This window comes from Carcharhinus amblyrhynchos, chromosome 3 (genome assembly GCF_965287045.1).
Source record: "Carcharhinus amblyrhynchos chromosome 3, sCarAmb.v2.hapA, whole genome shotgun sequence".
Taxonomy (NCBI): Eukaryota; Metazoa; Chordata; class Chondrichthyes; order Carcharhiniformes; family Carcharhinidae; genus Carcharhinus; species Carcharhinus amblyrhynchos.
Genome location: NC_137326.1, coordinates 77,859,088 through 77,876,158, shown reverse-complemented (window position 1 = coordinate 77,876,158; position 17,071 = coordinate 77,859,088). Strand labels below are relative to the sequence as shown.

At 43.2% G+C, this 17,071-nt stretch overlaps 1 protein-coding gene across 1 annotated transcript in view; it reads left to right on the top strand.

Annotated features, from left to right (window-relative positions):
• The window catches only part of espnla (espin like a), a 68,493-nt gene extending 52,022 nt beyond the window's left edge, over nt 1-16,471 (top strand). The window contains exons 7-11 of the mRNA XM_080186358.1: nt 319-448; nt 1,581-1,696; nt 4,816-5,016; nt 14,747-15,278; nt 15,444-16,471. Of these exons, the coding sequence (XP_080042484.1) occupies nt 319-448; nt 1,581-1,696; nt 4,816-5,016; nt 14,747-15,278; nt 15,444-16,471 (2,007 nt within the window). The remainder of the gene's footprint in view (nt 1-318; nt 449-1,580; nt 1,697-4,815; nt 5,017-14,746; nt 15,279-15,443) is intronic.
• The last annotated feature ends 600 nt before the right edge of the window (nt 16,472-17,071 follow it).

The following is a 17,071-nucleotide window of genomic DNA, read 5'->3' as shown; positions in this document are numbered from 1 at the left end:
GTGTGCCCTACAACCTACCTTCAGAAGGGCAGGTTTACAACTACCCCTATTTACTGTCCCCTTTTAACTTGGGGCATTCTCAGATTGATAGCATTCACTCAGCCTTGATTGAGAGTTCATGCTTGTGAGGGTGCAGGGCACACACTAGCAGTCAGCACCCATTACTGATTTGTTGTTTGAAGTGGCCGGTGTTATCACAGACTGAACTTCATGGACAGAGCAAAGATGTTACAGAGAGCTGGCATGTTTATCCGGCCATGGGGTTGTGTTTTAGTGAACAGTGAACTCCCTCTCACTCTGCATACAACTTCATTTCAGAGTACAAGCCTGGTTAAACCTGCATCTGCTCAAATATCTCTACAGTCGCAGCCCCCACTGCCATCTCCAAAACCACTGGTGTTACCAGCAGCCCCAGAGCTACCAAAGCAGAACATTCAGAATTCAAGCAGTGAGTATGATTAGCTCTAATCTCCTTTTTTCTCCCTTTGTTTGTTTTTGATTCTTTCTATGCAAAGTAAAGGCAGTGCTGGTCCTTGCTAATCTGTCATTGCCACTCATTCATGTGGGATGGTCTTTAAATGCTATCCTGAATACACCTGTAAGTGTTAAACAGATTTGAGTCTGTCAATTGATTAAGAGTAAATCTTGAGGTGGTAGGGCTTTTCTTTCATTCATTTGTGAGATCTGGGTGTTGCTGGCTGGCCAGCATTTATAGTCCTTGAGAAGATGGTGGTGAGCCACCTTCTTGAACTGTTGCAGTCCATGTGGTTCAGGCAAACATCCCTGGCATCGAAGCATTGACCACACTCAATCAGTTCCATTGGGTGGGCCACATTGTCTGCATGTCTGAGTCCTGGAACAAGTGCTCTACACAGACAGGAAAAGTGAGCCCAGGAGGGCAGAGGAAGCACTTCAAGGCGCCCTTAAAGCCGTCTTGAAAAAATGCGCGAACCCCACCGACACCTGGAGAACCCTGGCCTGAGAGCGCCTGAAGTGGAGGAACAGCATTTGTGGAAGAGCTGAATACTTCAATTTTCATCAGTGAGAGCAAGCCAAGCATCAACAGTGAAAGAAATGCATGGCAACACAGGCATCCCACCCAACCACTTCTCCGATCACCTGCCCTATTTGAGACAGAGATTGCATGTCACACATTGGACTCCTCGGTCACCTGAGAGTTCATTTTTTGTGTGAATGACAAATGGCGACAACCACAGTGCTCTTGGAAAGGGAAGCTTTGAGATACATGTCAGCTGTGGGCATGAACACTTTGTGACTAAAATTCATTTTGAAATTTCTTGAACAGCAAACAACATAAATGAGAACTGTAGTGCATAATTATATAATTTAAAAATATGGCATCCATTACTTTCTCCAGGTAATCCAGACTGCCTCCAAATGACCTCCAGGATCTGAGGCCTCCTATGGTCATATTGATGTGAGGCTTTCAGCAGCAAGGCTGAGTTGAAGCCTTTCTGAATCCAGGCTGTGGCCAGGCTAATGACAGACCTCACAGAGCCAGGCTGAGGAAATATATTTCTGCTTCAAATTGAGGTATTTTCTGTTTTATTTTTCTACAGGTGGGAAGACCTTCAATATGATACATCCCATTGAGAGCAACAGTGCTGCCCTCATAGCAGAGCTCAAATCAGGAAAGAAACTCAAATCTGTAGATTTTGGCACCGTTGCACAGACAGTAAGTAATTCTGAGAAATGTTCCATTATCTGGATCATGTGTCAATCTGTTATGTATTATGATGAGAGACATGCATACAGCCACCAGGCCCTGGGTGAATGTTTATGCAACTGTGGTTGACTGCGATCATGCAACTTATCTTTTTAAATAATTTCTCTTGTTCCAGACTGATCAGGGGAACAAAAGCCCGAGTGCCAGTTTGGAGGGAGAATTGTTTTCAATAAAACTCAGGAGACTAACATTGCAACAACATGGATAGGAGGAGCAGGGGGAGATCTGTCACTAGGGCTGGATGACTCAAACCAACATATGGCCACCAAAGTGTATAATTATGCATTGAGGTTGAAGGTCAATACATTGTGTGGACCAGTTTCTTTTCTTGTAAATCCCCAACCTGTGTCTGATCAGAAATATAAATTCGATTATCAACATATAGCAAGCACCTTCATGCCAGGATGATTACAATTTCTTACAAGTTAACTTTTTAATGTGTTTAGTTCTTTTACATTCCTCTTCACTGTATCTGCAGATTTCAATATTGTGCACCTGATGGCCATTCTTTCTTAATCATTCAAGGGATGTGGGCATTGCTGGCTAGGCCAGCATTTATTGCCCATCCCAGGTTGCCCTTGAGAAGGTGACGGTGAGCTGTCGTTTTGAACCGCTGCAGCCCTTGAGGAGTAGGTACACCCATAGTGCTGCCGGGGAATTCCAGCACCCATGATAGTGAAGGAACAGCGATTATATCTCGGAGTCAGGATAATATGTGGCGTGTGGTATCTGTTGCCCTTGTCCTTCTAGATGGTAGTAACTGTGGATTTGGAAAGTGCGGACTAACTGGTGAGTTCCTGCAGTGCATCTTATAGATAGTAAACACTGCTATCATATGTGTCGGTGGTGTAGGGAGTGAATGTCTGTGGATGGGGTGCCAATCAAGGTGGCTGCTTTATGCTGGATGGTGTCAAGCTTCTTGGCTGTTGTTGAAGCTGCACTCATCCAACGTGTCAGCTATGTTGTGGGATTCACTCATGCGTTCCCGACTCATGTGTGTCTCCCAGAGCCAAAGAATAGGTGCAGTTGGGACCGTGCTGGAAACTGGCAGGAAGAGAAGTCATTTTAATTTGCTTTAAATGTATTTTTAATCTATTTTAAATGTCATTATCAGACCTGGCACGGAACTTGCTGGGCCTGATAGCATCGCCCACACTGCCAGGAGTATTTCACTTTGGGGGAGTTTAGAGTAGCTCCTCACATTTGAGGAACTAGCGGGAGACCCTGCAGAGTAAAAGGGAGGGGGGGGTAAATGGCGCACCCCCTCCCAGGGGGTTGGGTGGCAGGGGGGGTAGTGCTCCTGGGCATGTGCACTCTGGCAGTGCCAGCCTGGATTGCCTGGAACTGCCCAAGGGGCAAAGTGTCCGTACCCACGGGGCATCTTGGCACTGCCCAGCAGGCATGGAGCAGTGCCAAGGAGGTGGGGCCTATTGTGGACAGGACCTGGGGGTGATCAGTGGGGGTGAGGGGATCCAACTGCCCCTTTGCATGGGGATTGGACTGGGCTGAAGGGAGTCCAGCAATTGGGGCGGGGGGGGGTGGTGGGGGGGGATTGTGCTCAGCCGGGGGGACCTGCCTCGTGTCGGGGTGGTTAGTTGGCTGGGAGGGGTGCGCGGTGTGGTGTCAGCATGAGTGGAGGTCTGCTATGGTGGGAGGGATCACCACTGTTGGGGGGTTGCCTGGAGATCGGGGTGCTCTGGGTCGAGGAGGGAGGTTGGGGATAGCCCAGGAATTGCCGGTGTTGGGAGGGGCAGTGCTGTGGGGGGTACCGTGTGGCCAGCAATTGAGCTGGCCAGCAAACGAGGAAACAGACAGATCAGGGCCACTGCGCATGTGCAGAGTTCTGGAGCTGTCAGCCTCTGGGGTTGATACCCCCCTGCGCACCCCCCCCAGTTTTTAATGATATTCATGACTGGAGTCTCAGCATTGTGCAGAGTGGGAAGTTCGGGTCTGAAGTTGCACTGAAGAAACAGTTGTGATGTAAACTAGTTTTCTCGCCAATTCAGCACTTTTGGGAGAATTGCCCCCATAGTTTCTGATTGATAAAGGTTGTTGGAAAATGAGTAATACAGTGCATCGAAGGTTGGTGATGCAGTTAATAGGATATAGCATTTGAAGATGCATTCATTGATCTTGACCACTCATGTGGAGTCACTGAACTTTTTAAAGCTCTGTGTTCATGTTCATGGGGCTTGACTCATTGATCTCCATAATTATGAGCTGCCATTGGTCTCCTGAGCATGTGCCTGGAAGGCTGCCTGTTGGATGAAGGCCATCTCTCCTTTCCACCTCCTTCTCCACCAAGGCCTCCAATGCAACATCCAGAAAGCCTCAGCGCATACTTTCCTCTGTATACCAACCTTCATTGTTTCAAGTCAGAAACCCTTCCTGCATGACCATAGGGACCAGGTCCATCCTGAACATACCACCTCTTTCAAAGGTGCAGGCAAGCTTTAAGCAGAGCAGGTTAGCTTTAATTGGACTGAGCGAATGTTAATTCTTTAAGGTCTGCCCTTCTTTAAATTCAAAGATTGAATTCAAATTAACCTGAGTAAGCGGATTGTCTCAATGAGGAAGGCATAGGTCTGAAGTATCATCAAGACCTGCAGCCAGGTTTGAATTTTAAATCCAAGGTAAATGTCTTTTGATTCCCAGATGTTGTTAAAGGAAAACTAGATTGAACTGGTTCTGTTACATTTCACATCAGTCTCTACTGCAGCTGTGTAATATGGCCCCTGGAACACATACACATAATACCTTAGTTTCTAGCCAAGTAGTTCCTAGCTATTTACAAACAATACAATATATAACAGCTGTCAACCAGAGCCAAACTGAAACTTAAGTTGTAGCTAAATATAATCCATTGTATGTGAAGTGCTTTAGAGCATTTTTAAGAAAAGGGAGAAGTTAAAACATGAATACAAATGTTCCTTATTATGTAAATGATTTAAATATGACAACAGGTGAGACGAGAAGCTAAAATTACTGGGCTTTGGATATCAATCCAACTTCTCTTTCTTAATACCGAATTTCTCACAGCATTTTTATTGTGATTTCATCTCGTACAGAGCCAAAATCCAGTGTCCAAAGAGGAATTTAAAAAAAATGGACTAGTGTCACTCCCTGTTGACGATGTCAACACTACTGACGTTGATTTGCTGGTACCCACACATGACGAGAAGGGACGTCCCATTCCAGAATGGAAACGTCAAGTCATGGTACGAAAACTGCAGGCACGACTCAAGGATGAAGAAGAACAACGGAAAAAGGTGAGGTGAATGTTTGCATGAGGAGTTTGCTGAGTCTGTCTTTGCAGAATATGTGTATGCATGAGAGAGACTGCTTATCAACCTGACTTCAATACTTAGTCACAGTTAAGAAAGTTGAGCTTTAATGAATTGGCAAAACTGATGCAGATAAATTGTTTTTTGTGGCAAGGGATCCAAACTTCAGGGGACAACCATCTAACACGAGGAACCTTATCACCCAAAAGTTAATTGAGTTGTGAAATAAGTTATTAAAGAAGGACATTGAAGCAGTCAATGTAAATAGTTAAAAGGATATGCAACAAACTAAGGGGAGGGGGTTGAGGGATACAATGAGGAATAGGTCGAGTGAGAGTGTAGGTAGGTATAGTTGGTCCTTGCAAAGTGGATCTGGTTTATTGGGCATTTTATTATTCCAAATTTTAAGTTCTGATCTATTTGTGTTTTAGCACATCTGCATCATTTTATTTATACTGATGGAAAGGGCTGTTCCTCAGACAATGCATCCTCACCTTTATGACCTGAGATCAGAATACAGAAGGATATCATTTAGACCCTTAAGCCTGAGCTAGAGGCCCCATTGCTATGATGCTCCACAGAAGCTATAATCTCATCAGAATCACTGAAGTATAAGACAATGAATTGTCAATAAATCATCCCTGATATCAAGGGGGAATGCCCGTATCCTTAAGGAATAAGCAAATTTCTGCCATGAATGATTTGGAAGATTTGGCTCCTTAAAACAGTAGTGTACCACTGATTAATAACCATCTTGGGGCAGAAGTGCTGCATATAATTCCACCCAATGTGACATCAAAATGGAGTGGGATTGAGGTGAGTGTGGACAGAGGATTCCCGATGAGATGAGTGGCAATAGTGTGAGGAAGTAGGAAGATTACAGGCATTGGCTGAATAGTTCTTTGAAAAGTGGTGCATAGGTAGTCATGGCAGTGAATGGGGGAACAGTAAGAGTGAGTGTCTGGTGGAAAGAGTCATGATGTGGGTATGCCGACTCTCCATTCACCTGACGAAGGGGCTAACCCCGAAAGCTTGTGAGTCTATTATCAAATAAATCGGTTGGACTAAAACCTGGTGTTGTCAGACTTTTTACTGGTGGAAAGAGGGCAGGGTAATGAAAAGGCAAAGACTTGCAAGTGCAATGGAGGATGCATATGTAATGGTTGCCAATGAGATGGAAACCTCATTGGAAAATGCCGAGAAAAGGGCATGGGGATATTCAAAAAGTGTAGGGAGAAAGAGGGAGAAAAGGTAAAGAGAGACAGAAAGAAGGAAAATATGAGAGAAAAATACTATTGCAAAGACAAAAACTGGTTGGAGGGAGATTATATTCTCACACCTATCATCTGATCAATATATTCGTTTAGTAGTTAGGATCTATAACAAGCTCTGATTTTAAAAATTTCTCAAATTTTCTGATTAGTTTCCTGTGCACATTATCAAACCTTTTCTAATTTCAGAGCCAGTGATGATCAATATATCCCTAATAAATTTGTTACGAGCATGCAGGCAATATTTTTGAGTGGGAATGCCCTCTAATATTTTTGGCTTGGCTTTGCACTTGTGTTAATGGGGTTGAACTGTGCATGGGAATTTCCAGTTGCCACATGGCTAAGTAATTTGGAGCAAACATTGGTGACAACACCCCTTCAGACAAGAGACCTAAAACTCACATATGAGAGTGTAAATTCAGAAACTTAAGTGCACAAAAGATTCAAATGCCTCACGGCAGTAGATTACAGGTTCGGAGTTCCTCTAGTTCTCTCAGTACACATTTCATAATTGATGTTTGGTAAAGGGATAGTCAGCTGTTAGTGTTCCAGAGACCGCAATCCGTCCATCCCTTCATGCAGGATGTTTGATTCACGCTAACAGATGGATAACTCAATCTATGTGCTGCTGTGCATTGGGCAGTGGGCTGTTCCATGACTCAGTAATTTCCATTGTTATTCCAGTTATTGCATCATTGTCTTTCAAAAGTTTCAATAAAATCAACAGAGCTGGAGTCCTTTTGGATTTATCAGCTTGATATTGTGATATTTATATTTTTACTGGCTACAGTTGAAGAAGCCCAAGTGTAACAAGGGCAACAGATGCCAAGGTCTTCTGAACTAAATGATCTCTTTACTCTTGAAAGAAGGCTGAGGGTTGATCTAATAAAAGCCTTTAAAATAATTAAAGGTTTTGATAGCATGGAAACAGAGAGAATGTTGCCCTTGTAGGGAATGGAGGCAAGGCCACAATCAGATCAGTCATCATCTTATTGTGGAGGAGTCTCAAGGAGCTGAATGGTCTTTATTCTAGTGCTCTTGTAGGAAGACATAACTCAAAGCCATTAATGTATGAAGCCACCAAGGAATCTAGCTGGGAATTCAAAATAAACAATGCTACCCAAAGAATGGTCAGAATATAGAACTCACTATTATAAGGACTGGTTGAAGTAAATAGTATGGATGCATTTAAGCTAGACAAGCATTTACGGGAGAAGGGACTAGATAGTTATGGTTTAGATCAAAAATGATGGGAGGAGGCTCAAGTGGAGAATAAATACAGTCACAGACCCATTGGGCCAAATGGTCTGTTTTTGTGCCATACAATCATATACAATTTTGTAGGCAGATGGTAGCTTAGTGGTAATGTCACTGTAATGCCCAGGCTAATTTTCTGGGGACACTGGTTAAAATTCCATCATAGTAGCTGGTAGGATTTAATTTCAATTAATAAATGTGGAATATAAAGCCAGTCTGATTAATGACAATGAAACTATCAATTGTTGTAAAAACCCATCTGGTTCACTACTGTGCTTTAGGGAAGGAAATCTGCTGTCCTTACCAGGTCTGGCTTACTGTTGGGGGAGATGGCCTATCAGGGGATTACAGCTGCAACAGCCAGAGCACCGGCACCATGGCTGGCTCTGTTGTTAAGCAGGGAGGGACAAAGAGCACTAGAGCAATCATTATAGGGGACTCCATAGTGACAGGTGCAATTACACGCTTCTGTAGACATGAAAGAAACTCCAGGATGCTATGTTGCCTCCCTGCTGCCAGGGTCCAGGATATCTCTGAACAGGCAGAAAGCATTCTGAAGGGAGAGGGTGAACAACCAGAGGTCGGGTACATATTGGTACTAATGACATAGGTAGGAGGAATGATGAGGTCCTGCAGCAGCAGTTTAGGGAGTTAGGTAGAAAGTTAAAAAGCAGGACCTCTAGGATTGTAATCTCAGGATTACCCCCTGTGCCAAGTGCCAGTGAGGCTAGGAATAGGAAGATGGTGCAGCTCAATTCATGGCTAAACAGCTGGTGTAGGAGGGAGGGTTTCAGATATCTGGATCATTGGGGTATCTTCAGGGGCAGGTGGGACCTGTGTAAGAAGGATGGTTGCATCTAATCTGGAAAGGCATAAATATTCTGGCCCGGAGGTTTGCTAATGTTGCACGGGAAGATTTAAATTAGTTTGGCAGGGGGCTGGGAACCAAAGAAAAAGTGAAGTAACTGAAGAGGAACCAGAGAGTAGGGTCAATAAAACTCAGAGAAAAAGCAGGCACTGTGTAGTTGCTAATCAAAGAGGGTCTGGTGGACTGAAGTGCATTTTTTCAATGCGAGAAATGTAGCAAGTAAGCACTTAAGAGCTTGGATTAGTACTTGGAACTATGATGTTGTTGCTAAACTTGGTTAAGGGAAGACAGAATTGGCAGCTTAACATTTCAGGATACAGATGTTTCAGGGGGATGTAAAAGGGGTGGGGGAGTTGCACTACTGGTTAAGGAGAATACCACAGCTATACTGCAGGAGGACGTCTCGGAGCGCTTGTACAGCGAGGTAATATGGGTAGAACTCAGGAGTAGGAAGGATGTAGTCAAAATATTGGGGGGTTACTATAAGCCACCCAATAGCCAGTGGGAGATAGAGGAACAGATATGTAGGCAGATTTTGGCAAGGTATAAAAGTAACAGGCTTGTTGAGATTTTAACTTCCCCTATATTGGCATGGATGGGCAGAGTTTGTAAGAAGCATCCAGGGAGGCTTCTTGAAACAGTAAGTGGATAGTCCAACTAGGGAAGGGGCCATAATGGGCCTGGTATTGGGGAATGAGCCCGGCCAGGTGGTCGCATTTCAGTAGGGAGCAGCTCAGGAACAATGATCACAATTCAGTAGCTTTAAGGTACTGATGGATAAGGATATGGGTAAGTGTAGTCCTCAAGTTAAGATGCTAAACTGGGGGAAGGCTAATTACAACAATATTAGGCAGGAACTGAAGAATGTAGATTGGAGGCAGATGTTCAAGGGCAAATCAACATCTGGCATGGGGAGGCTTTCAAGTGTAAGTTGATAGGGATTCAGGACTGGCATATTCCTGTAAGGATGAAGGATAAATATGGCAAATTTTAGAAAACTTGGATAACGAGAGATATTGTGAGCCTTGTCAAAGAGAAAAAGGAAGCATTTGTCAAGGCTAGAGGGCTGGGAACACATGAAGCAAGTGTGGACTAAAAGGAAAGTAGAACCTTAAGCAAGGAGTAAGGAGGGCTAAAAAGTGACATGAAAAATTATTGGCCAGCAGGATTAAGGAAAATCCCAAGGCTTTTTATACATATATAAAGAGCAAGAAGGTAGCCAGGGAGTCGATTGGCCCACTCAAGCGGAGGGAATCTATGCATGGAGCCAGAGAACTGGGCGAGGTATTAAATGAGTGCTTTGCATCAGTATTCACCAAAGAGAAAGACTTGGTGGATGATGAACTGTGAAAGGGTGTGTAAATAGTTTGAATCATGCTGAGATCAAAACGGGAGTGGTATTCAGGTTCTTGAGAAACATTAAAGTAGACAAGTCCCCAGGGTCTGATGGGATATACCCCAAAAAACTGAGAGAAACAGAGAAGAAATTTCTGGGGCCTTGAGAGAAATCTTTGTATCCTCACTGGCTACAAAGGAGGTCCCAGAGGATTGGAGAATAGCCAATATTGTTCCTTTGTTTAAGAAGGGTAGCAAGAATAATCCAGGTAGTTACAGGCCTGTGAGCCTTACATCAATGGTAGGGAAATTATTGGAGAGGATTCTTTGAGACGGGATTGAGACTTGGAAATAAATGGACGTATTAGTGAGAGGCAACATGGTTTTGTGAAGGGGAAGTCATGTCTCACTAACTTGATCAAGTTTTTTGAGGAAGTGATGAAGATGATGGATGAGGGTAGGGCAGTGGATGTTGTTTACATGACTTCAGCAAGGTTTTTGACAAGGTCCCTTATGGCAATTGGTGCAGAAGGTGAAGTCATATGGAATCAGAGGTGAACTGTCAAGGTGGATACAGAACTGGCTCGGTCATAGAAGACAGAGGGTAGCAGTGGAAGGGTGTGTTTCTGAATGAAGGGTTGTGACAATGGCGTTCTTCAGGGATCAGTGCTCTGACCTTTGATAATATATATATTATTATCTATAACTATATCTACTTTATATATATATATATATATGATTTGAAAGAAAATGTAACTGGTTTGATTAATAAGTTTGCAGATGACACAAAGGTTGGTGGATTTGCAGATAGTGACGAGGACCATCAGAGGATATAGCAGGATATAGATTGGTTGGACACTTGGGCAGAGAGGTGGCAGATGGAGTTTAATCCAGACAAGTGCAAGGTAATGCATTTTGGAAGGTTTAATAAAGATAGGAAATAAACAGTAAATGGCAGAACCCTCAGGAGTATTGATAGGCAGAGAGATCTGGGTGCACAGATACACAGGTCACAAAGTGGCAATGCAGGTGGAGAAGCTAGTCAAGAAGGCATACAGCAAGCTTGCCTTCATTGGCCGGGGCTTTGAGTTTAAAAATTGGCAAGTCATGTTGCAGCTTTATAGAACCTTAGTTAGGTTGCACTTGGAATATAGTGTTCAATTCTGGTCACCACACTACCAGAAGGATGTGCAGGCTTTGGAGAGGGTATAGAAAAGATTTACCAGGATGTTGCCTGGCATGGAAGGCATTGAGGAGAGGTTGGAGAAACTTGATTTATTCTCACTGGAACGACGGATGTTGAGGAGCAACCTGATAGAAATCTACAAGATTATGAGGGGCATGGACAGAGTGGATAGTCAGAAGCTTTTTCCCAGGGTGGAAGAGGCAATTACTAGGGGTATAGGTTTAAGGTGCAAGGGGCAAGCTTTAAAGGAGATGTAGGAGGTAAGTTTTTTTTTGCACAAAAAAGTGGTGGGTACCTAGAATTCTCTGCCGGAGGAGGTAGTGGAAGCAAATATGATAGTGAGTTTTAAGGGGCATTTGGACAAATATATGAATACGATGAGAATAGAGGGGTATGGTCCCCAGAAGGGTAGGGGGTTTTAGTTCAGTTGGGCAGCATGGTCGGTGCAGGCTTGGAAGGCCGAAGGGCCTGTTCCTGTATGTAATGTTCTTTGCTATGGCTTTGGAGTCACATGTACATGGGACAATGTGGTTGACTTTAAACTTCCCTCTGAAATGGCCTTGCAAACCATTCAATCCAAAGGCAAGTAGGGATGGGCAATAAATGATGGTCTTGCCAGAAGCTAATGCATCCCATGAATGAAGGAAACAAGCCCTATGAAATTATACCAGGACTTGAAGGGTTAAAAGATGAAGTGAGGTTGCACGAACTTGGTTTGTATTTAGTTTAGAAGGTTGAGGAGTGAACTTATCAAAGCATTTAAAATGACAACAAGATTCAAGAGGGTTCAATTCCGGCTTTGAGTCATTGTCTGCGTGGAGTTTGCACGTTCTCCCTGTGTCTGCGTAGGTTTCCTCCAGGTGTTCCAGTTTACTCCCATAGTCCAAAGATGTGCAGGTTAGGTTGATTGGCCATGGTAAATTGACATTAGTTTCAGGAGGGTTAACATGGTAAATATGTGGGGTTATGGAGATAAGACCCAGATGGGATTGTTGTTGGCGCAAGTTTGATGGGCCAAATGGCCTCTTTCTGCACAGTAGGGATTCTATGAATTATAAATAAATTATTTCCCCTGCAAAGGAATAATGCACAAGTGGCCATTTGGGAGTGAAATCTGAAAACATTTTTCCACAGAAAGGGCAACAGAAATCTGAACTTAACATCAGTGAACTTATGGATACCAGACTAATGGGAATTTGAGATTGCTAGACTTTTGTTAGGTAGAATTGAGGGACATAAAGCAAAGGTGGGTAAGTGGAATTTTAGTGTGGATCAGATACAATTTAAATAAGTGAACATGATGAAGGTGAAGAATGGCCTACTGCTGCCCTTGCCCACCATGGGAATTGGAGAGGGTGAGGGATGGACCATGGAAAGGTCCATTGACCTTGGGCGGGACTTTACGGTTTCGGCAAGAGCGAGGCCGTAAAATCCCACCCTTTTCCAGCCTCGTCTCATGTCAGGATCATCCAGTCTTGCCGAAGGATAGTGGCGTTTTGGTCGGACTGCTGAATCTTCCATGGTGAGTCTGGCCATGATGAAGCCAGAAAATTCCAGCCACAATATCAGTATATTGCCGTGTATTGTTCAGATCTGAAGTATTGGGATCTGCTGCAGTGTGCTCTAGAGAGTTGCATTTCCAGTTGATTTGCTGTGTGTTTTGTAAATGTGTGGTGTATTAGTGTGAAATGCTGTGTATTTTGGACATTTGCATCATCCATATGCACTGCTGCGTGTTTGCAAATCTGCAGACTCCAGGTACATTGCAATCATCTGTGTGTTTTACTGCAGATGACCCATCTCGGGATGTGTTGCTGTGTGTTTCTGTGGGATTTATACACATGTAGTTCAGTGCAGATTTCGCAATAATGTACAGAGCTACAGTATCCACATGTGTTTGTATGGTGTGCCAATCTGGTGTTTGAGTGGGGACTTCACTGTATTATGTAGATGTGCAGTCTCTGCATGCCTGTGATCATACAGATATACACCCAAGCCTGCACCGACCATGCTGCCCAACTGAACTAAACTGTATAATTTCTCTGCATTATACAGACCTGCAGTCTGGGTGTGTTTCCATAGGTTTTGCTGACTTGGAGTTTCAGTGTGAATTATTGTCATGCATTTTTTTAAACCCTTGTTTGGTGTTTGTACAATTCCTTTAAGGATAAGGCTAATCTTGCAACAAATTGGATTCAATACGATTCACAAAAAAAAATTATATTCTTTAAAACATTCTTTCAAGGGACTAGATAATGCTCATTGAGCTGCGAGATGTCAGTGCTGGGAAATAGAACACTTTGCTTTCAGTGTCAAACACTCACAGGCTGGACACAGCACAGATCAAAGTAAAGATCTCCTCTACATTGTTCAATCGAGCATTCCCAGAGCAACTACATGTAAGTTAGATAGAGTAAAGCTCCCTTTACTCTGTTCCAAACTGAGCACGTGCATCTTCTGAATATAACAGAGTGGAACTGACCTAAGGTTAGAGTATGTGGAAAGTTAAAATAATGCAGAAGTTTGAACCAAGGTTTAGTATATTGAGTTAGGTTGACCCTAGACTTTTTTAATTCATTTGTGGGACTTGAGCATTGCTGGTTGGCCAGTATTTATTGCCCATCTCTAGTTGCTCTTGAACTGAGTGGCTTGCTAGGCCATTTCAGTGGGCAGTTCAGAGTCAACCACAGTGCTGTGACTCTTGAGTCACAAGTAGGCCAGACCAGCTAAGGAGGGCCGATTTCTTTCCTTAAAGGACATTAGTGAACCAGATGGGTCTTTCCGACAATTGACAATTATTTCATGATCATCCGTAGTTTCTTTAGTTCTAAATTTTTTTTACTGAATTAAAATTCCACCGTCTGCCAAAGCAGGATTCAAACCCGAGTCCCCAGAGCATTAGATGTTTCTGGATTAATAGTCTAGCAATAATACCACTAGCCATTGCCTACCCTAAACTGAAGTTAAACTGAATGAAAGGTTAGAATGCTTTGGGTTAGAGTGGGCATCAGAGTGACTGCCATTTTGAGGACAAGATGAGGGAGGGGTGGCAGTGATGTGGATTTAGTGATTCTGGTGGATTAGATTAACACAGGGAAGGTTACAATGATTGTGGAGAGGTTAGAGTAACTGGGAGCATGAAGTGGTTAGAGAGCACCTTGGTATTTGGGGAATTAGAGTGAGTCAGGGATCAGAGTGATGCTGTGTTAGAATGAGTTAGGGATCAGGGTGACATTGTGTTAGAGTGAGTCAGAGTTGGTGAGGGGGATAGTGTGAATAACTGGGAACATGAGGTGGTTAGAAAACCCCATTGTTACTTGGGGAGTTAGAGTGAGTCAAGGATCAGGGTGCTTCTTGTGTTAGAATGAGTCAGGGATTAGGATGATGCTGTGTCAGAGTGAGTCGGGTTTGGTGATGGGGTTAGTGTGGGTAGTGGTATGTCCCTTGTGTTGTCTAGCTAGTTTGAGTTTCCCATTCCACTGTTCTGACATCTTTCACCAGCAGAAATAATATGAACAAAAGCAGGGTACATTTTGAATCAGTTGGGGAAAAGTCACTATTTGAAACTGTAAACTAAAAATTGGGAGAAACATGTTCCAACACCCTCGCATATTAGAAAAAGATCCGAATAAAAACTGAACTGCCTGAGCTAAATAGAAGACATTAATTAACCTCCTCTGGGAGGCTTTACTCTATTTATAGTATTCTGTTGCATTTGATTTGGAAGATTGCCTTATCCTAGTCATAAGTTGTAATGTGATTTGTGGCTCCATTTCAAATCTTCTTTGCTCTACCAAGCACAACGGGAATGGTTACCTACAGACAGAGATATGGAGATATTCCCAGGAACACAATGCCATTTTGGGTCCATTTGGAGAGCTTCTGACTGAGGATGACCTCATTTATCTGGAGAAGCAGATTGAGGCAGTCCAAGTGATGAAGAAGTGCCAGGAGTATGAGGCAGAGCTAAACCAGTTGGCGGTACAGCTGCGAACCATTCTCCCTGCTCCCATTGTCAACCTAACTGTCAACACTCAGCTTTTGCATCAGGAGGCAAGTAAAGGGGAACATGCACCTTTGCCTATTTGGTGCAACAGGATATCTGGTATTGTGAGGACTATGTCATTGCTCCTGGCAAATCTGAATGAAAAGGATCGTACAGAGTATGAAAGCCAGGAAATTACTAGAATGCCAAATATGGAATTGGCAGCAGTCTTCTCTCCAACACCTGACCAAAGGTCCACAATAATGAGCAGGAATAAAGTGGAGAATGAGATTCAGCAGTTTGGTGTCTCCGTACGTACACTCAAAGCAAACTTTGAAAAGCAAGGTATGATGAAAGAAAAGGTATTTGCATGTGGTGTCATACAGGGGAATCAGCAAGATATGGCAAAGGAAGACAAGAGCACTGAGGAGTTAAACTCTAATACTTCTGAATGTAGAGTTAGGGCTCAAAGTGCAGGACCTACTATTGATAGTACCATCATTGTCGAAGATGAATCTTGTCAAGCAGCTATCACGAGAACTGAGTTGAGTGATGGACAATTGTCCAATCCTGCATGGTCAGGCAGCAAGGAGAACAGAAGTGACTCAGGAATTGGTTCAAAGGATAATTCAGCCGAAGAGAAAACAGCACATTCACTTGTGACAGAGTCAACAAGCCTGAGGAAAGAAAGAATAGTTGTATTATTCCTAGGCCACTGGAAAAAGTCAACTTACACCATGTCCTTGAGAATGAAAGTCAGAGACCTACGTAAAGTTGCTAGCATTGAAAACAACATTAAGTCACCAAAAGACATAGATTTGGCTGAAACGGGGGACAGCAGTCAAAACTCAGAGCTGAAAACACAGCTGGAACCCCAAACTAAGCAATCCATTCAGAATGGAAAATGTAGACATCTGTTCCTACAACAAAGGACCATCACCAAACTCATTAGCAATTGGAGAAATATCATATCCCACGTTCCATCCAGGCAGATTAGACGACTGAATCGGCAGAGAATCACCTACTCGCCCGAACAGTTTCTCCCCCGTGTTAATGGTGTCCCTGTTGACCACAATAGCCTGACCCTTGACCTTTTCATGCTGGGATACTTTCACATCCTTGAACTCGACCTGCCCCCAGATGAAAGGAAAATGAGGCATCTTCTGTGCTTCGAGGTGTTTGACCACTTGGGAAAGTTCAGTTGGGACTTGGTCCGTGCATTCCATAAAACCGTCATTGAGGAGATCGATGTTGGCAAAAGGGATTGGAAGGATGGGTTTGAAGATATTAAGCAAAGGTTCTTCAGCAATCCTGAAAACATGGCGGCTACAATGGATTCTCCCACACAGCATGTGACAGCTGTGAGGCCAGTGCCCAAAGTCATCGTGCAAAGTGCCACACCTGAAGAGGATGAGATGTCAATAGGCTACTCCTATGACCTTGGAGGTTTTAGCAATGATGAGATCTGCAAGTATATTGACAGAAGCTTTGCTTTCTGGAAGGATAAGGAAGCTGAAATATTTGATTTTGAGGAGTAGCTACGGATGACTGTCTGTTCTAATGGTGTGACTAGAATTCCTCTAACTGTTGGGAGAACAATAGGAGTTCTTTATTCTCTAGCCCAGATGGATTCGAGTTTCATAGAATTGTAACCTAGAACAAAGGGGGCACATATTTTTGGTGCTAGTAAAGTCACTGACTGCATTATAAGTTAAGAAATGACTAGTGGATATGTCAATTACACCTAAGTGTTGAAATCATTGAACTGTCATTACTAATCATAGAATCCAGTAATCCACTCTCCATAATGAACAGAACTCAATATTTCCCTCTACCATAATGACTCTACCATTACAGAAACTTGAAGCTTGCGAGCAATCTACCCATCTATATCTCTAAATAGAACAGAAGTTCATAAGGAATGAATTGATCTGTTACTTATTTAACTAAGTAACAGATCAACTCAATCAATCACCAAATGAGTCACATGTATTAGAAAAATAATTCTTCCTTCCAAATCCATTGTTAGAAGTCCAACACATTCACCTTGTAACACTGTGCTACCAATGGAGTCAAAACCTTCCTCAATTATTGCGTTCTTGCATTTTGCTCCCCATATAGTGTATAATCAATCTTTA